General features: G+C 44.2%; 1 protein-coding gene across 1 annotated transcript; it reads right to left on the bottom strand.

The window, feature by feature from the left end:
• Positions 1 to 3,133: 3,133 nt before the first annotated feature.
• Positions 3,134 to 16,492, bottom strand: SOD2 (superoxide dismutase 2). The gene is made up of 6 exons (XM_005551519.4): positions 16,352 to 16,492; positions 15,868 to 16,070; positions 11,321 to 11,437; positions 8,081 to 8,260; positions 6,485 to 6,649; positions 3,134 to 3,314 (listed from the first exon to the last, which is right to left on the bottom strand). Exons 1-5 carry the CDS (start codon positions 16,372 to 16,374, stop codon positions 6,504 to 6,506), a joined length of 669 nt encoding a protein of 222 aa, XP_005551576.1. The 5' UTR covers positions 16,375 to 16,492; the 3' UTR covers positions 3,134 to 3,314; positions 6,485 to 6,503.
• Between the last annotated feature and the right edge of the window lie 4,003 nt (positions 16,493 to 20,495).

The following is a 20,495-nucleotide window of genomic DNA, read 5'->3' as shown; positions in this document are numbered from 1 at the left end:
TATCTTTCTCCACCCCTTCACTTTTGGTCTATCCATCTTTACAGGTGAAGTTTCCTATAGGCAGCATATAGTTGAGTCATGGGGGTGGTTTTTAATCCATTCAGTCCATCTATATCTTTTAAGTGGGAGAATTTAATCCATTTACATTCAAGGTTATCATCAATAGAGGTGTGGACTTTAAAAAAAAAAAAAAAATCTTCCTTGGAGAATCGCCTGTTGTTTTAGAGACAGGGTTTCTTTCGCCCAGACTGGAGTGCAGTGTAGACTCACACTGTAATCATAGCTCACTGTAGACTCCAACTCATGACCTCAAGGGATCCTCCCACCTCAGCCTTTCAAGTAGCTGGGACTACAGGGGTGTGCCATCATGCCCAGCTAAATTTTAACTTTTTGTAGAGATGGGGTCTTGCTTTGTTGCCCAGGCTGGTCTCAAACTCCTGGACTCAAGAGATCCTCCTGCCTTGGCCTTCCAAAGTACAGGGATTACAAGTATAGACCACCACACTCAGCCTTGATAGGTGAAGACTTATTTGTGTCATTTTTAAAAATTGTTTTCTGGTGAAAATGCTAACAGTAACTAGGAGCTAAAAGATTCATTTTTTTTTTCCTCCGGGCATCCACTCTGAGCCCCAGTGAAGAATGGTGCCGGCTGCGAGCACTACCAGCAAGCATACCCTACTGGTTGGAGAACTTCATTTAAAGGATATAAGTTGTATGTCTTCTGTAAAGGACATGACGATTTAATAATATCAATATCCACTTATCCACTATAATCATAGTAAATACACAGAGAAAACCATAAAATGCCAGAGTTGGCACCTTAAGATTCTCTTTCACAGCAAAGGAGCAGGACTAAAACCAGGCATCTTGACCAATATCCCACAGGTGCTTTGGTAAAATCTCCAAGACCAGGACTCAGGCCTTCCAGTACCTAATTCAATGTTCTTTCCATGACGACACAAAGGCAAGCAGCAGAAGGAGAAGCAAGCATAAGGCCTTCCCAGTCACCACAGCCATGCTGTCAAACCTCTCTATGGATATGCTGTGTTAACTTCTGAGCCTTGGAGATACCCATATTTACAAAATGATAAATACAGTTAGTCACAGTGTTTAATATTTGGATATGGACCCAGACACACAAATGAACAAGAACCTCATGTTCTGGGACTTCATGGAGCACATGTTATAGTGGGCAGAGAGACAAACTTGGAATCACCCGTGACACTGCGCATCGAGACTACTGGGTGCAACAATGGGACACACTGAAAGATGACGAGCATGTCACAGGAACTTGAAAGCATTCATGCTCCTTCCTTTTCACACACTGAGACACCTTCATTTTTTTAACATGTCCCAGAATCATCTTGACAACAGAAGCACTCTCATTACTATAAAGCCCACGATGAAAGCAGACGGCATGAATTCACCCTAGACAGGTCATGCCAACTTAACATCCCTTTCCAAATAGTATGCCGGTACTATACCAAATAGTATACCACTCTAAGAAGAGTGGTACCAGGTGGTAAGCTCCTATATTCCAATGACCAGAGTAAAATATCACCAGAACTTTATGTAAAATACATCTTGTAAAAGTATGATTACTTTTTCAGAGTGAAGGCAATATTCTGTGGTTGGTTAATGTTCTAAGATGCTACAAGAACTTTGAGACAGGGTTTCACACTGTTACCCAGGCTGAAGTGCAGTAGCACAATCATAGCTCACTATAGCCTCACACTCCTGGGCCTGTGATCCTCCTGCCTTAGCCTGTTAGTAGCTGGGATGATAGGTGTGAGCGACCACACCCAGTTATTATGAGAAATATATAAAATACTATTTGTGATCATGTTATTTATAAGAAATATATATATTGTCTTAATCCTTGCTTGGTCTCTTGGCTGTAAACCCCTTGAAGTATCTTTTGTTTGCTAATGAAATGATTGGCGGCTGGGAGCCCCTAGGTAGCTTCAGGATGGGGGGCTGCTCACCAGAAAGACCAAGGCAAGATTAGAGAGTTTAGACTCCCAGCCTCAGCCCACAACCTCCATAAAGGGGAGAGGGGCTGCAGGTTGAGTTAATCGTCAATGGCCAATGGTAATCATGCTGACATAATGGACATAATGAAGCCTCCATAAAACCCCAAAGGGTCAGGGTCCAGATGAGCTTCTGGGTAGCTGATGACGTGGAGAGGGCAGGAAAGCTCCATACCCCTTCCCACATGTTTTGCCCTGTGCATCTCTCCCATCTGGCTGTTCATCTGTATCCTTTGAAATATCCTCTACAGGCCAGAGGCGGTGGCTCACACCTGTAATCTCAGCACTTTGGGAGGCTGAGGTGGGTGGATGACTTGAGGTCATGAATTTGAGACCAGCCTGGCCAACGGAGTGAAACCCCATTTCTACTAAAAATACAAAAATTAGCTGGGTGTGGTGGTGCACACTTGTAATCCCAGCTGCTTGGGAGGCTGAGGCACGAGAATCGCTTGAACTTAGGAGGAGGAGGTTGCAGTGAGCTAAGATTGCACCACCGCACTCCAGCCTGGATGACGCAGTGAGACTCCATCTCTAAATAAATAAATAAATGAAATATCCTTTACAGTAAATTAGTATTGTACCCAATATGTAGTTTTAATAAAGTAATAAAATTAAAAATGGGTAAACATAAGTAGAGTGTTTCCCTGTGTTCTGGGAGCTGCTCTAGCAAATAAATCAAAACCAAGGAAGGGGTCATGGGAACCCCATTTTATAGCCAGTCAGAAGCACAGGGACTTGCGATTGGTATCTGAAGTGGGGGCAGTCTCGTGGTCTGAGCCCTCCACTTGTAGGATCTGACTTCAATTCCAGGTAGATAGTATCAGAATTGAATTATAGGACATCCAGCTGGTGTCCACTGGACAATCTGGTATAAAAGTATTGAGTGGTATGTGACAACAGCAAAAACACTTTGGTTTTGTCCTATATCCCTAATACTATGCTTTTATGTTATCAGATGATGTTATTACAGATAGTTCTTGGTCTTAAAAGTAGTATTTCAACTACCTATTATTTACGATTCCTTTCCCACGGAAACTCAGTGAAAATGATAGAACATTATAGAACTTTTAATGTTTTTGACATGCAAGCATAATGCAGACCTCTTTGATGGTTGACAGATTCCTTTATTAAGTCAAAAACTTCATACAATTGGAAAATAAATGTTTCTTCAATGAATAATCAAACAAAAATTATCCAGGACCTTATAGGATTTTCAGTATGTACCAGGCTTGATGCACATCTTAGCAGACAGGACATTATCTTGCTGAGATCATTAGGGTACGACTGAAAATGAGAAACAGTAATTTTTAAAACATTTGCCTAATAATAGCTTTCTCAAACAGTAGTTCCCCTGAAATTAAAACAGGAAATACAATTTACGTTTATACCTGGTTTTAGATATGACTCAATATACATCAATTTTAACTTTATGGTTAGGTATTACTTTTTTAAAGGTGCTCAATAGAAACTCAAATCTCACTTTAAGACCATGAATTTCAAGCTGCAATGAAGTGTACAATAAAGTTGTAATTTCTCAACATCAAAGTTTAATTATTACAAAATAGTTCAAGCAACAGAATTTCAAAAACAGAATTTGCTTTGCTTCCTTGTTTTACTCCAACACTAATCATGCTAAGATTTTTGAAGCACAGCTATGACTAGGACAGGCACTGGTGATTCAATCACAAAAACCCTTCTTGGTCTGAACAATACTTGCTCTTTTCAGAAGAAAAGGCAACTTTACTTTTTCTATTTCTATTATGAAAAACAGAGCTAAACGATCTTTTTAAAATTTTTTTGTATTTTTAGTAGAGACAGGGTTTCACCATGTTGGCCGGGCTGGTCTTGAACTCCTTCAAGCGATCCACCTGCCTTGGCCTCCCAAAGTGCTGGGATTACAGATGTGAGTCACCCCACCCAGCCTGTTTTACAATCTTAAAGTCTCCTTTTCCACCAGATGATTAAATTCTTTAGTTTGTAAATTCCCTCAGTCTCTTAAAATCAATCTATCCAGAAGAGAAGACAAACTTAGTGAAGGAAAGAACGCTTCCTCACTCTCTCACCAGAAAGCCAAAGCAAAAATAGAGCCCCATAGAAATTTCAACATTGATTATTTTTTAAATGTTAAAGCTTAGTAGGAATCAAAAAGCTTTATGTAAGTCAGCAGATCTGCAAACCTTGTTAGTTCAATACAAACCATGATCTAGCAGACGACTTATATTCAAAAGCTCATCTTCCAAAAGGTTCCACTTGCCCATCTACTTACACAGAGTCACCACCTTGTTTAGAGAGGCAAGTAGTAATCTTACATGACACATAAAAGCCGTTTCACTGTGATACATATATAATGAAAAGCCATCAGTCTCCAAAGTTTTTCCAATCCACGAGCATGCGTACGCACACATACACACACACAGTTTCGGTACTCCCGTCTCTAATAATTTTTAAAGCCTACTTTTCTAATTGAATTTTAAAAGTACCTTGAATTTAAATTTTTTTTTTAACTTCAGTCTTCAATATTGAAACTGCTAAGTTACCCCATTTTTCCTTAAAAAAAAAAAAATAGAAAAATAAGGTTGGGGAAAAAATTAAAAATTAAAAATAAACTTGGGAAAACATTACCAAATAGGTTTAAGAGAAAAGTCTATATAGGCCAGGTGCCGTGGCTCATGCCTGTAATCCCAGCACTTTGGGAGGCCGAGCCAGATGGATCACTTGAGGTCAGGAGTTCGAGACCACCCTGGCCAACATGGTGAAACCGTGTCTCTACTAAAAATACAAAAATTAGCCGCGCGTGGTAGCATGTACCTGTAATCCCAGCTACTCAGGAGGCTGAGGTGGGAGAATCACTTGAACCCGGGAAGTGGAGGCTGCAGTGAGCCGAGATCACGCCACTGCACTCCAGCCTGGACAACAGAGCAAGACTCCGTCTCCAGAAAAAAAAAAAAAAAAAGCCTATATAAAGAAAATATTCCAATAGGAGATAAACCTATGTGCACAGAGTTACTCACCCCACCCCAGCATGATCTGTAATAACAATTAGAAACAAATGAAATACTCAAAAACAGGAAATTAGGGAGATGATGAAACAACATGGGAAATGCATGATAAGCCAAATATAAAAAAAGATCCCTGTGAGATGGAGCAGGGACCCCTCTTTGGGGTGTGCCAGGGGGATTCCCACAAGCACAGAAATAAAGGAAAATCTTGAGTTCCTTCACTGAAAATTCCAGGCACCTAGCTAGCCCTGAGAAGTAAACGAGCAACCTGATAAGCAAGAAGGTAATACAGTTTCAAACAATAGCCAGGGAAGTTAGTCTCCTAGAAACATCCTTAACATGTGTCCCTGAGCTACTTTTCAGAAACCCAGATCCCCACCAAATGGATTCACACAGACATCAGATAAGGGGGAACACCAGGGACTAAACTCTGACCTCCATTCTTTGTTCTAAGTTTCTTGCTGAGGGGCCTGGCCCGACCTTTTTGTTCCTTTCTGTGGACCCCAAGTTTTTAGACAAAGCTTTGCTTCCTTAACCAATCACAAATCAGGGAGTCTTTGAATCCACCATAACCTGTAAGCCCGCCCACTTCACTTTTCAGGCCAAACCAATATATAAGCTTCATGTATTGATTTACAATTTTGGTATACAGCCATTCCACCCTGAATGCACCCGATCTCAACTGATTTATAATTTTGCCTTTAGCTTCTGCTTTCCTGAAATTTACCACTGCCTTTAAAAACTCTAGCTTGGAAGTCATCATGGAGATCGGGTCTTAAGTATGAGCTGCCCAATTTTCCTTGCTTGGCGCCCTGCAAAGAAACATCCTCCTTTCTCCTGCTGCAAAAACCACCTTTTTGCAGTTTTGCTGTTGAAGTTTGCCTTTACTGCGCAGGTGAGCAAACCCCAGTTCAGTTACACCTGCTACATTTAAACAGTATACAGCTCTATTTGCAAAAACTATTCAGGAACATTTGACCATAACAAAACCACTGGGTGACTTCTACCGGAAGTATCACTGCAGAGGATTACTCAACAAAAAGTGCAGTTTTCTATAGAAAGCCGAGGGTTTCCCTTGGGAAAGTGTTAATATTTTATTGTTAAGTAACTGGGGCAAAAAGACTAGATTTTCTATAACTGCAATGAAATAGGATTGGAAAGGCATCCCTGCAAGTCCCCAAAGCATAAGGATGGAATATTTTTGATGGTTTTATAATGACAATTATAATTTAGCTCTCTGAAGAAAATGTCCAATCAGACTCAATCACACAAAGCATTTACTATTTTCAATCACTTGCCCAATAACAAAATGTTTAGTAAGAAATTATTCAGAACATTAAGTTGCTTATGATACAAGTGACTAAGCAACATCAAGAAACGCTACAATAGAGCAGCTTACTGTATTCTGCAGTACTCTATACCACTACAAAAATAGTCATAAAGAGCTTAACATACTCAGTATAATGATCGTGGTTTACTTTTTGCAAGCCATGTATCTTTCAGTTACATTCTCCCAGTTGATTACATTCCAAATAGCTTTTAGGTAATCAGGCCTGACATTTTTATACTGAAGGTAATAAGCGTGCTCCCACACATCAATCCCCAGCAGTGGAATAAGGCCTGTTAGAAAGAAGGGGAAAAAAGAATGAGCCATCAGTTTCAGTCTAAAACACTGCATCTTCTCACGTTCAACTTTTATTATTCCACCCATACAAAATGACCCTTTGTAACAATCTCATTCACTTGTTTTTTTAATAGAAATAGGAAATCTAGATAAGAATGAATATTCCTATAGAATATTTTAAATTTATTGTTTACAAACAAAATGTGACAAATACTAACAATAAATAAAATAGACTTAGGAAAATTAATAACAGTATTTTAATAGCTATTCTTAAAAATACCAACAAATTCATTCAAGAGCCAATTCTCAGCCTTCCTCATGGTGGTCTTAGGAGCAGCAGGAAGGGGGTATTACATCCGTGGGAGTGGGCAGAGGCCCCCTGAGAATCTCCTCCAAAGGGTCTGGGCACTCACAGGGGTTTATGAGAAAACAGCTCCGCTCCGCAAGGCTAATTTTAATCTTTGGGAACACAGAGCAGTTGGAGGACACAGTGTTTTCAGAAATTAAGTGAGGTAAATGAAGAATTTGGTTCTAACTGTAAAACATTCATTTAAAAAAACTCTTAGGCCGGGTGCAGTGGCTCATGCCTATAATCCCAGCACTTTGGGAGGCCGAGGCAGGTGGATCTCTTGAGGTCAGGAGTTCGAGACCAGCCTGGCCAACATGATGAAACCCCATCTCTACTAAAAGTACAAAAAGTATCCAGGTATGGTGGTATATGCCTGTAATCCCAGCTATTTGGGAGGCTGAGGCAGAAGAATCGCTTGAACCCGGGAGGCGGAGGTTGCAGTGAGCCGAGATTGCACCACTGCACTCCAGCCTGGGCAACAGAGTGAGATCTGTCTCAAAAAAATAAATAAATAAATAGGCTGGGCATGGTGGCTCACGCCTGTAATCGCAGCACTTTGGGAGGCCTAGGCGGGCAGATCATCTGAGGTAGGGAATTCAAGACCAGCCTGACCAACGTGGAGAAACCCCATCTCTACTAAAAATACGAAATTAGACGGGCATGGTGGTGCATGCCTGTAATCCTAGCTACTCAGGAGGCTGAGGCAGGAGAATTGCTTGAACCCAGAAGGCGGAGATTGCAGTGAGCTGAGATTGCACCATTGTACTCCAGCCTGGGCAACAAGAGCAAAACTCCATCTCAAAAAAAAAAAGAAGAAAAAATTAAAAATAAATAAATAAATAAATAAATGCAAAACATTTTTGTTAATGTACCTATAAAATTACATGCACTTATTTTATGAAATATCAGGACTTCTAAAACATTTTTACTTACACAAGATTCTGAGTGTTATCTGTTAAGATTTGCACAAAGTGTTACAGGATTGTAAGTGAAAACACTGCTGGGTTTCCTTATTTCTAGTTGAATGCTTTACAGCGGAGCATCTCTCCCAAATGAAATGACAATTTTTAAATCTAACCTGTTGTTCCTTGCAGTGGATCCTGATTCGGACAAGCAGCAATTTGTAACTGTCCCCGTTCCTTATTAAAACCAAGCCAACCCCAACCTGAGCCTTGGACACCAACAGATGCAGCCGTCAGCTTCTCCTTAAACTTTTCAAAGGAACCAAAGTCACGTTTGATGGCTTCCAGCAACTCCCCTATTTTAAAAAAAATCCAAAAACACCCACAAATGAACAGATTTCAACAATTACAAAAAATGTTGTATTACATGTATTAAAATATTTTTGTCATAGGGCCCAAGAAACTAGACATCAGAAAGCGACACCTGGATCTAAGTTGCACAATTTTAATTCACATGTTTTCGTTTTTTAAACTTTTTTTTTTTTTTAATTTTTTACTTTTTGAGACGGAGATTCACTCTTGTTGCCCAGGCTAGAGTGCAATGGCATAATCTCGGCTCACTGCAACCTCCGCCTCCCAGGTTCAAGCGATTCTCCTGCCTCAGCCTCCCGAGTAGCTGGGATTACAGGTATGCACCACCACGCCTGGCTAATTTGTGTTTTTAGTAGAGTCAGGGTTTCTCCATGTTGATCAGGCTGGTCTCAAACTCCCGACCTCAGGAGATCCACCTGCCTTGGCCTCCCAAAGTGCTGGGAATACAGGCATGAGCCACCGCACCCGGTTCAAATTTTATTTTAAATTCAGAGGGTACACGCTCAGGCTTGTTACGTGGGTTATCATGTGATGCTGAGGTCTGGGGTGCAATTGATCCCATCATCCAGGTAGTGAGTTTAGTACACAACAGTTTTTCACCCCCTCCCCTTCTTTCTCCCTCCCTGCTCTGTCCCCAGTGTCTATTGTTGCCATCTTTATGTCCATAAGTACCCCATGTTTAGCTTCCACTTGTGGCATTTGGTTTTCTGTTCCAGGGTTAACTTGCTTAGGATAATGGCCTTCAGCTGCATAGTTTACATTTTTTAATGAATCATGTTAGAGGGATTTCCCCACTCACTGTGCTATTTTTGTTAGGAAAGAAATACTACTTCTGTTAGCTTTTTCTTTTCCCTGAATAGAACATTTTCCCTTGACTTCTACCCTGCTTCTTCTATGTCTCTATTTGGGAATAAAGCTATTGTTCTTATCCAAGGCAGCCCAGATCCTTCTGTCTTGATTACATTGTTTTAAAATGGGCGATTTTCTCTATGACTGAACTAAGGGTATACTTTAAGAGCTACAACCCTTTTATTCTGTAGCAATACAGAATATAATTCTAGATTAGTCACATCAACTAAATCAACTGGGTCAAAATCGCACTTCTCTTATCCTACGGGTTTAAAAGTAATCATCTTTGTAAGCACAAATGATGGAATGAAATGGTACAGATTAAAAAAAAAATGGCAGTGTACCAAAACCATTGGTTGCATATGAATATATCTGATATTCTGATAACTGACAAAACTTCATAAGTATTAACTGATAGTCTAGAAGACTGAACTCAGAAGAAAAATAAGTTGGCTGGGCACGGTGGCTCACACCTGTAATCCTAGTACTTTGGGAAGCTGAGGCGGGTGGATCATCTGAGGTCAGGAGTTTCAAACCAGCCTGGCCAACACGGAGAAATCCTTCTCTACTAAAAATACAAAAAAATTAGCTGGGCACGGTGGCGGGCACCTATAATCCTAGCTACTCGGGAGGCTGAGGCAGAGAATTGCTTGAACCCAGGGTGGGCGGAGGTTGCAGTGAGCCAAGATCAAGCCACTTGACTGTAGCCTGGGCGAAAGAGCTAAACTCCATCTCAAAAATAATAATAAACAAAAACAAAAATAAAAAGTTGCCCAGTTTCCCATGCTTACTCCCCTCAGTCATCATTACCTTAAAATGAAATTGCTTATTTCAGGTGCGTAAGATAGGTTGCCTTCCATAACACTGATTAAAAACGAACAATAAAACCACAGAAACCTAGCGTGCATATCCGGAGCCCAGAAACAAGAGAGAAGAACTACATTTAGGCCTCATGCCTTCCCTGGGTGAGGAAGATAATTGAAGTCATCTGGGCCTCCACAAGCTACACAGGAAGTCAAGGAAACAGTGATAGCGAACAAGACCATCTAGCCCTGTCCTCTCCTCATTCCCTGAACACTTTTAAAAAATACCCAGAAAACCTAATTTCCTGGAACAACTGACTTTTTATCAGTTAGGAAAAGTGAAAAATAGCAAATGACACTGTAATTTAATTCTCAAAACACCACCATTGTTATCCCTGTATCACATAGATGAAAAAAGGTACAGAAGGTTAACTATCTAATCCAGGCCCTAGAAACTAGTAAACAGAAAGTTCATCTTTTTTAGGCTGGGCGCGGTGGCTCATATCCGTACCACAGTACTTTGCGAGGCCGAGGTGGGTGGATCACTTGAGGCCAAGAGTTCAAGACCAGCCTGGCCAACATGGTGAAACCCTGTCTCTACTAAAAATACAAAAATTAGCCAGGAGTGATGCCACATGCCTGTAATCCCAGCTACTTGGGTGGCTGAGGCACGAGAATTGCATGAACCTGAAAGGCGGAGGTTGCAGTGAGCCGAGATCACACCACTGCACTCCAGCATGGGCGACAGTAAGACTACGTCTCAAAACAAAAAGAAACTTCATAAAACAAAGTTTCTCAGTCTTTCCCTAATATGTAGTACAGTCCAGAAACCAGAAGGTGGAGTTGATGTGATATTCTATGTGTGTGTGAACATAAAATCTTATGACCTAACTCCATGAATGCATTCTCCATTCCTACTTGTGTCCTTTTGAAAGTTACAACTTTTATCGTACTCGTTGTTATGAAAAATATGCCACTATGATACCTCTGGTAAGAGTAAGGTAACTTAGGCTGGGCACAGTGGCTCACACCTGTAATCCCAGCACTTTGGGAGGCCAAGGCAGGCAGATCATGAGGTCAGGAGTTCAAGACCAGCCTGGCCAACATGGTGAAACCTCATCTCTACTAAAAATGCAAAAATTAGCCAGGCATGCTGGCAGGTGCCTGTAATCCCAGCTACTCGGGAGCCTGAGGCAGGAGAATCACTTGAATCCGGGAAGTGGAGGTTGCAGTGAGCCAAGACTGCACCACTGTACTCCAGCCTGGGCAACAAGAATAAAACTCCATCTCAAAACAAAAAAAAAAAAACAACTATAAGGTAACGTAAGTAAATCAACCATTGACTCCTACTGTGCACAAGATGAAGATAAGGGTGCACCAATATATACTAACCTTTGGGTTCTCCACCACCATTAGGGCTGAGGTTTGTCCAGAAAATGCTATGATTGATATGACCACCACCATTGAACTTCAGTGCAGGCTGAAGAGCTATCTGGGCTGTAACATCTCCTGAAAAGTTAAAATGCAAACACATTTTTTTTTATAACTCTTACTTTTTCAACCACTTTATACATTATATTTTTTTCTTTGTAAGCTATTAGATAATGGGACCAGCTTATCTATAACATCCCTGTTTGTCCTAAAATTTACCTCCCTCCAAAATTATTTGTCCCAGACATGATGAAGGGCCTAGCAGAGGTGGAAAAGCTAGAAAATTCACTCCTGGCTGCTAGGCTCAGGGTCTTTTAGATAGAAGAGATTTCAGGAAATGAAACACCAAAGAGGACAATCAAATAAAATAATAGAATGCCAAAATGTATGGCTCAACACACAGACTGTACAGAAAACTTTCAACTCTCATTTTCAAGACAGACAACCATTCATTGGGAAATATCTCCAAGTCCCATTAACAAGAAACTCAACATACTCAAAACTGAACTCCTGATGTTCAACCCCAAACTTAAGTCCTCCTATTGTCCCCTCCGATCTCAGTAAATGCCAGCTCTGTCCCTCAGGACATCCTTGGGAACCTGATGTCATTTTTGACTCCTCTCCCTTCACCCCACATCCAATCCACCAGCATATCCATTAGCAAAGCCAGCTCTACCTTTAAAATACATCCAATCTATATAAAAGCACACAGGGAAAAATGAAAGACAAAAATACAGCACAAGCAGAACCCAATCCCTTCTTCCTAACTCTACTGCCACCTCATTGGTACAGAGGACCAGTATCTCCCACCGCACTGGTGCCACTATTCCCTCAGTTTTGGGAGGGGGATGGGCTTTGCCCTCTCCAAAAGCTCTCCTTCTCACTGCAGTGAACCCTAGGTGCTTACACTCAGCTACTCTCACCACCAAGAGGCGCTGCACTTGACCCCGTCATTGAGCACGTGCTTACCCAGCTGCATCCACACGCATTTTTGCACTCACATGACCAACTCGGATGTTCCCTTCAAGGCTAGCTGAGCACTGCTGCCTCTGCTGAACAGTCTTCCCCATGACAGCCTCATGCTGCATTCCTGTTCCTCCTCCAAGTCTCCACTGAAGCATCAACCCCATCAGTGAAGCCTTCTCTAAACACCATACATGAATTAGCAATTCCCTGCCACCCTCCCAGACCCTTTACTCCGTCCCGATAGGCCCTGTAACTCCTGGCATACTGCATGGGTACCTTGTCAAACAAGTAGGCAAAATAAAATATTCTTTTCTATGTCTTCAAGATGCTACAGATTAACTGAACTATTAATATTAGAAAAAAATGGAAATCCCCTTGTTTAATAAATATTTCATGCATATTATCCACAAGATACCAGAGAAGCAAAGTAAAGGACAGAGAGACCCACTGAGAGCTCTGCTCTCAAGGAGCTTACATTTTGGAAAAAGTTCTCAACTGCTGTTCTGAAAGTGTACATTAAGAACACATGTCTGGGTCGGGCGCGGTGGCTCAAGCCTGTAATCCCAGCACTTTGGGAGGCCGAGGCGGGCACATCTCTTGAGGTCAGGATTTCAAGACCAGCCTGGTCAACATGGTGAAACCCTAAAATACAGAAATTAGCCAGGCATGGTGGCGCGTCCCTGTAATCCCAGCTACTCAAGAGCATGAGGCAAGAGAATAGCTTGAACCCAGGAGCAGAGGTTGCAGTGAGCCGAGACTGCACCACTGCACTCCAGCCTGGGCGACAGGGCAATACTCTGTCTCAAAAAAAAAAAAAAAGAAAAAGAAAAAAAGGTACATACAAGGCCAGGTGACGTGGCTCACACCTGTAATCCCAGCACTTTGGGAGGCCAAGGTGGGTGGATCACCTGAGGTCAGGAGTTCCAGACCAGCTTGGCCAACATGGAAAAACCCCATCTCTACTTAAAAAACCACAAAAAGTAGCCAGCCGTGGTGGTGTGCACCTGTAATCCCAGCTACTCAGGAGGCTGAGGCAGAAGAATTGCCTGAACCCAGGAGGCGGAGGTTGTAGTAAGCCGAGATCACATCACTGCACTCCAACCTGGGGGACAGATCGAGATTCCGTCGTCAAAACAAACAAACAAACAAAAAAAACCATATGTCTAGCTAGGCACGGTGGCTCACGCCTGTAATCCCAGCACTGCGGAAGGCTGAGGTGGGGGAGCCCAGGAATTCAAGAACAGCCTGGGCAACATAGTGTGACCCCGTCTATTTTTTAGATAAAATTTAAAAAAACATTTTTTAAAAAAGGAACATACATAGGCAATGCTGCTTTCTGAAACAAGCTCCAGTTGTTCAGCAATTCAGAAAGGAGGAGAGGACCAAGTGATATCTGAATACATGGCTAATCTCGAAGGGTTATTTAAAGACACCAACTTTTTTTTTCCTTTGCTAGGTTTATAAATAATTTTCTTATAGAACTGTGTTTCCCTTATTAAAGTTGATTGAGAGTCACCCTAAAAATAAATGTAAGTTTTCTATTATTTTTTAATAAATCAATAGTAACTCAATTTTTCAAATGGGAAAGATACATGCTTAATGAGAGATAATTTAATAATCTTAACATCTTACAGTTTGCTTACTCATTTTAAAATTAATAAAAATTGAGGGCTTCATATCTGCTTTTAAGAACACTTTTCTGAAATTCAACATTTTATTTGGCTTCAGTTTAGTTTTTGCCTCAAATAATAATAAAAGTCAAATGCTTTGGGTTGAAAAATATTCATTAATCAGTTACATGTGATGAGATTATGACATTGTTTTACCTTTTTTCCCCAAGATTTCAAACAAGAAAATCTAACTTTTTAATAATTTAAAAAATATGTTTAAGTAAAAGAAAGCTCTGCAGATACTCACTTATAAACAATATAGTAAAATATAAAGCTTTTTTCCAGTGGGTTGTATTACATAAGTAAAGCTCTGATTCCAGAAGTAAAGGACTGAAATTAAGTTGTTTTTAAAATACTGAAGAGAAAGCTTTCCGGGTGTCAGATGTTGCCTTACAAGAATTACTTTCACAACTGGGGTATTCCCCAGTCTCTCCCCATTACATGTTTCCCAAATTTGTTATTTCCTAAATCACGGGGCCTTTTCCCGTAATTCAAGGTTCATCTGTCTCAAGCAAATCTTCCAGAATGTGGTAACTTCCTCCTCTTTTAGTTTAGTCATTTACTTCAAACACAATCAGGCTGAAATACCGCACTTTTCCACTAGATGCCTCCAGTCAACAAGATGTCACTGTGTAAAAAATTACTCAACAAATTTCATAACCCCGAAATTCAAAACATTTAAGGAAAAGTAAACACTTTGTACTACCTAGCTTACCAAGCAATACAGAGTCTGAAAACATGACTATTGATTATCTTCCTTGCGCACACTACTAACGAATAGATTAAGAGGACACTACTATTTTGTAAAAAAAACGTTAAAACATAACATTCCCATACACACCCCCAAACGGTGCAGACTCAAAAAGTCCACATACCCCTGGTTTTACCAACCAAGTTCTTGAGGGGAAAAAAAAAAAAGTTAACGCCATATTTTTTAATTGCATTACAAATATGAGTAAATAGTAAATAAAAACAAGCCTATTTCAGTTTCCCACTGAAGGGCTATTTTCCTTGTGAACTTTGACTCCTAACTGAAATCAAGAAAAGTATCGAGTCTAAAGATCCTGAACTGTTCCACAGTTAGGTTACTGCTTTACCAGTTAGGTTACTGCTTTTTTGGTAACGCACACCACAGTGGTGTGCCTCCTCTTCTCCCACCTGAAGTCAACAAGTGGGCTCAGTGAAGTTTCCCCTGCAGGGTTGCTGGGGACGCAGGGAGTCTCCAAGTCCTAGGCTGGACTCCCGACCCTGTTTGCTCTCAGGAAGATGACCAGGACCACGGTTCCTAGCACGGAGTAGTGTCCTCCTGTCTCCCACCTTCAGTGTGACCTGGCAGCAAGGCGCCACTCCCACTTCTATCAGGAGGTGACCCTGACACTCAGAGACACTCAGAGACACTTGCGGACCTGATGATGTCTGGGCCGCCAGTGGACAGGCGCTCTCAGCCCTCCTGCAAACGGCTGGCACACCTACCTGAGAGACCAAACATTTCGCCAAAACACATTATACAACAAGAACAATTTTAGTTTGCAAAAAAAACGAGTGACACAGTAGAGCTTTCTTTTCAGGCCCTACAATTCACTAGTGCTGGCAATATGGGTAACGGAATGTGGCTTACAACACTAAGACAAACTCCTTCGCAGGACCCCAAGTTCCCTGAGATGACAGAAGTGTGTTCAAACCCATCGAGGCACTCCTTCTACAACGAGGTAGACCATGTGTTTAAGAGAGACTACTGTGCCTGGAAAACTCGGAACCGGTACAAACGCGAGGCGGGTTCTCCCCCACGGAGAGGCCCATTCGTGTGGGGCCCGGCTCCTCTGGGGTCGCCTCTGCCGGGGACTGCCTCCCGCCGCTCAGCCTGGAACCTACCCTTGGCCAACGCCTCCTGGTACTTCTCCTCGGTAACGTTCAGGTTGTTCACGTAGGCCGCGTGGTGCTTGCTGTGGTGCAGCTGCATGATCTGCGCGTTGATGTGAGGCTCCAGGGCGCCGTAGTCGTAGGGCAGGTCGGGGAGGCTGTGTTTCTGCCTGGAGCCCAGATACCCCAAAGCCGGCGCCAACTGCCTGCCGGTGCTGAAGACGCGAAAGCACAGCCCGGTCAGTCCGCGCCGCGGGACAGTCTACGCAGGCTGGGTTGCCAAGGAACGGCAGCGCGCGGCGTCCCCCGAGACCCCGCGTCCCCTCCCTGCGGATCCCCGCTCCAGCCGCCGCGCCGCGCACTCCCGGGAGAACCGCCCGCAGGTGCCCCGGCCCCGCCAGGCCCGGTGCGGCCACTGTCGCCATCGCCGCGGAGGCCCTGCCCGCCGCGCGCCCCTTCGCCCTTGGGGCCTTGACCGGGTCCCCTTTCGTCTCACCCGCAAACTGCCCGGCTCAACATGCTGCTAGTGCTGGTGTTGGTGCTGATGCCGCCAATCTGCTGAAGCCGCTATAGAGGCCGCCACAGCCACAACTGCGGCTCCTGCGCCGCCCGCCGGCCTTAAGAGAGCGCGGGGAACAGCGCCGCGACCCCAGCTGCGCCGCAAGGGCACCGCCGCCCCGCCCCCCCGCGGGCCCCGCCCCGCGCCCGCCGCGCCCAACCGGGGGGGCACGCAGGGCACCCCCGGGCCTGTCCCGCCCGCCCGCGCTTGCCGTACACCCCACGCCCAGGGCAGGGGAGAAAGGGGACTGCAGGCTAGCCTCGGCCTCGGCAACCTCGCTGCCTGTCTGCCTTACTTGGGCGGCGCGCGGCCGAGGGAAGGCGGCCCCTGTCCCCGTGGAGTTGGTACGGGCCGAAGGCCCTGCCTCCGGCTCCCCCAGATCCGGGTGCCGGCGGGGATCGCGCTGCACGAGGCGGCTGCGGCACCTGCCCCTGAGCTTTGGTTACGCTGGGGCGGCCGCGGGGTCCAGAGGCCTGACTGCAAGAAGACGTTCGTACCCTCCCAGGGCCCCCGGGGCCGTTCCTAGGGAAGACCGGGCCTAGCTGCTGGTCAGCGCCGCCCAGCTGGCCTATGAGCGGAGGGTAGAGCCAGCGCCCTTCCAACCCGTATTCAGCACTCCTGCGCCGTGCCCTTGCTTTGCAAGTAAGCTGACCTTGGGACCTCCTCCAGGACAGCAGGCACACGACTTTGTCCCCACCGGCTGGCTACCTAAGAACAGTTCTTGGACACCTACGACTTGCCCGAGACTGCAGGCAGGATTTGCACACATTTATCTTTATTTTACCCCTAGGGTTGGTATTGTTGATTCCAGTTGACAACGAAATCCTGAGGTTAAGCAGCTTCGCCTGGGTATAGTTACTAAGTGAGTCAGGACTAGTTCCTACTTTCCTGACTACTAAGCCCTGGCAGTCATGTTTTGTGTGTTTACAGTAACTCTGTCAACCAACTGTTCAGGATAACATAAAAGGACAACAGAGGATTCTTTCCTGCGCTGTCTAGTAAGCTGTTAAGTATCAAGTGCTCTCTCAACAGTTAAACAACAATCCCGAATGGTGTGAATCTTCCATGTGTAGAGGTTAGGAAATCTACACTGCCATTGGCGGGAGTTACCCCTTTATTGAAGAGAATATGATGGAAGGTAGCAGGTGCTGAACCGTTTCCGTTGCTTCTTGCAACCCCGGTACAGCCCTCCCAAGGATGACTAGGCTTCTGGTAAGTGGAATGGGAAAACATTCAGGCAAAGAGGAACCACCTGAATTTGGCTTCACAACAGGAAGGGCTGGGCTTGTTTACAGACATCAGAAGAATGTAACTAGGGCTACGTGTTAGGGTGAAGAAGGAAATTCAGGCTGGGACCAGGTTATAGATACGCTTTTTAAAAGTTATTATTTATATATTTTTGAGACACGGTCTCGCTCTGTCGCTCAGGCTGGAGTGCAGTGTCGCGATGTTGGCTCACTGCAACCTCTGCCTCCCAGGTTCAACTGATTCTCCTGCCTCAGCCTCCGGAGTCGCTGGAATTACAGGCGTGCGCTTTCACGCCCCGCATTTTTTTTTTTTTTTTTTTTTTTTTTGTACTTTTGGTAGAGACAGGGCTTCACTATGTTGGCCAGGATGGTCTCAAACACCTGACCTCAAGTGATCCGCCTGCCTCAGCCTCCCAAAGTGCTTAGATTACAGGTAGGAGCCACCGCACCCAGCCTATAGATACCCTTAAAACGCAGACGAGCAGAGATTTCATGTGGTGGTTAATGGGAAGCTGAGAAACATTTCTGCTGACGTGAGGCACACTGAAGGTGGTTTTTCAGGCAAGGTGGTCTGGTACTGACTTGGGTGGATGAAGGGAGTGCAGGCTAGTTAGGAAGCTGGTACATTCGTCTCAGCAGGAGGTACTGCAGGTCACTTTTAGGGCACTAGCTATGAGAACTGGAAGAAAAGGGCATTTTGATGGATGAACCAACAGGATTCAGAGACAGATCAGTCATTGTAATAGAAAGACTTGATCTAGTGGTAATAAAATATTCCTATAGGGAGACTGAGCTCAGGCTACTTGCACTACTTGTTTGTACAGAGAGTGATACTTTGAGATTAAAGTAACTCCTAGGACATGCCCTTTAGAACAAGCACCAAACGTTGGGGGCTGGTAGGACTGACAGCAGCAGTCAGGTAGAAGGATCTTCAACATCACACCTGTCATCAGCTACATCATTACAAAACACTTCCATGACTGTGAGCGCATCCAAGGTTGTGGGATATGGGAGGTAAAAGAAAAGTTTATCACTTTGTCTACCACACCCAGTGAATAGGCTCCGTTTTCTTTTTCTTTTTGTCGCCCAGGCTGGAGTGCAGTGGCGTGATCATGGCTCATTGCAGCAACTTGCTGGACTCATGTGATTCTCCCACCTCAGCCTCCCAAGCTGGAACTACAGGTGCATACCACCATGCCTGGCTAATTTTTTGTATTTTTTGTAGAAACAGAGTTTTGCCATGTTGCCCAGGCTGGTCTCAAACTCCTCGGCTCAAGTGATCCTCCCACCTCGGCCTCCCAAAGTGCTGGGATTTATATAAGCTTGAGCCACCGCACCTGGCTGCCTTTTTTTTTTTAGGTGGCCACTGTAGGGGTTACTGAATGGCCTCAGAAGTTAGATTACAGTCGATTGAGCTGTGTCCCATTTCTCCAGCCAGCTCAGGACGTCCTCTGCAACATCAGGACACCATGAATATGGATTTCTCATAAACTTCCTAAGGCTACATCGCAGCCAGCCATCCTGAGACCCACCACAGTGCAGACCTATATATTGTTTGGAAGAGGCAACCAATGTGGGTTGAGATGAAGTCATTTTGAGCCAGGTATTAACTGCATTCATATTCCAGTAACAGATCCAGCCACAGTTTCTTAAACACAGAAGAGTGTATTCCCTCATGTAACAAAGATCTGGGGCAGTCAGTCCTGGGTTGGGATGAAATTCCAGTCATCAAGGATGCAGGCTTTCTGTCTTCAAAGCTGCCTCATGGCCCATAATAGCTTCCACAGCACCAGCAACCTCATCTCCTTTCTAGGAAAGGGGAAGCACAAAAGACTGGCCTCCCACTATCTCCCCCAACCTTTTTTTTTCTTTCTTTCTTTTTGAATCAGAGTCTTGCTTTGTTGCCACGCTGGAGTGCAGTGGTGCGATCTCAGCTCACTGCAACCTCCACCTCCCGAGTTCAAGTGATTCTCCTGCCTTAGCCTCCTGAGTAGCTGGGATTACAGGTGTGTGCCACCATGCCTGGCTAATTTTTGTATTTTTAGTGGAGCTGGGGTTTCACTGTGTTGGCCAAGCTGGTCTCGAATCCTAACCTAAAGTGATCTGCCTGCATCAGCCTCCGAAAGTGCTGGGATTACAGGCCTGAGCCACCGCGCCTGGCCCCACTATCTCCATTTTAAGGATCCTTTGTAGTAGATTCACCCAACAAATTCCACTCACTGCTCACTCGTCAAAATTAGGTACAAGGCTACCTAGCACAGCCTAGCTACAAAGGAAGCTGAGAAATGTAGTCAGGTATGGGGCCAGGTGCAGTGGTTCATGCTTGTAATCCCAGCTCTTTGAGAGGCTGAGGTGGGAAGATTGCTTGAGGCCAGGAGTTTGAGACCAGCTTGGGCAACATAGCAAGTCTCTGTCTCTACCAAAAAAAGGTAGCCGGGTGTGGTAGCACGTGCCTGCAGTCCTAGCTATGCAGGAGGCTGAGGGCAGGAGGATCACTTGAGACCAGGACTTTGAGGCTGCAATGAGTTATGATTGTGCCACCTTACTCCAGTCTGGGCAAGAGAGGTAGACACACACACACAGACGTAGTCAGCTTTGCACATCTGAAGTCAGAAAAAACTTGCAATTCTGTACCTACAAGGGAAAATGAGTTTTAAAAAATCGTCATTGCTACGTATCCTCCTATGAGGCATTATTTCCACATGCTTTGACATAAACTGATCATTAACGGAATTATCTTAGCTACATTCTCTTGTTTTTCTTTCCTCCTGCCTGTGGTTTGTGGGGGTTTTTTCTGCTTTTTTAAAATTTGGGATCACAAATCTTATCCAGGC

Source organism: Macaca fascicularis, chromosome 4, assembly GCF_037993035.2.
Source record: "Macaca fascicularis isolate 582-1 chromosome 4, T2T-MFA8v1.1".
NCBI classification, from domain to species: domain Eukaryota; kingdom Metazoa; phylum Chordata; class Mammalia; order Primates; family Cercopithecidae; genus Macaca; species Macaca fascicularis.
The sequence above is the reverse complement of the archived record's forward strand: the minus strand, read 5'-3'. Positions and strand labels throughout refer to the sequence as shown.

Coding starts and splice junctions, on each gene's coding strand:
- SOD2 (XM_005551519.4), bottom strand. CDS start 16,374: ATGTTGAGCCGGGCAGTTTGCGG. Junction 8,261..11,320: donor TGGTGGTGGAGAACCCAAAG/GTTAGTATATAT, acceptor TTTTTAAAATAG/GGGAGTTGCTGGAAGCCATC. Junction 6,650..8,080: donor TCCACTGCAAGGAACAACAG/GTTAGATTTAAA, acceptor TCTTTCTAACAG/GCCTTATTCCACTGCTGGGG.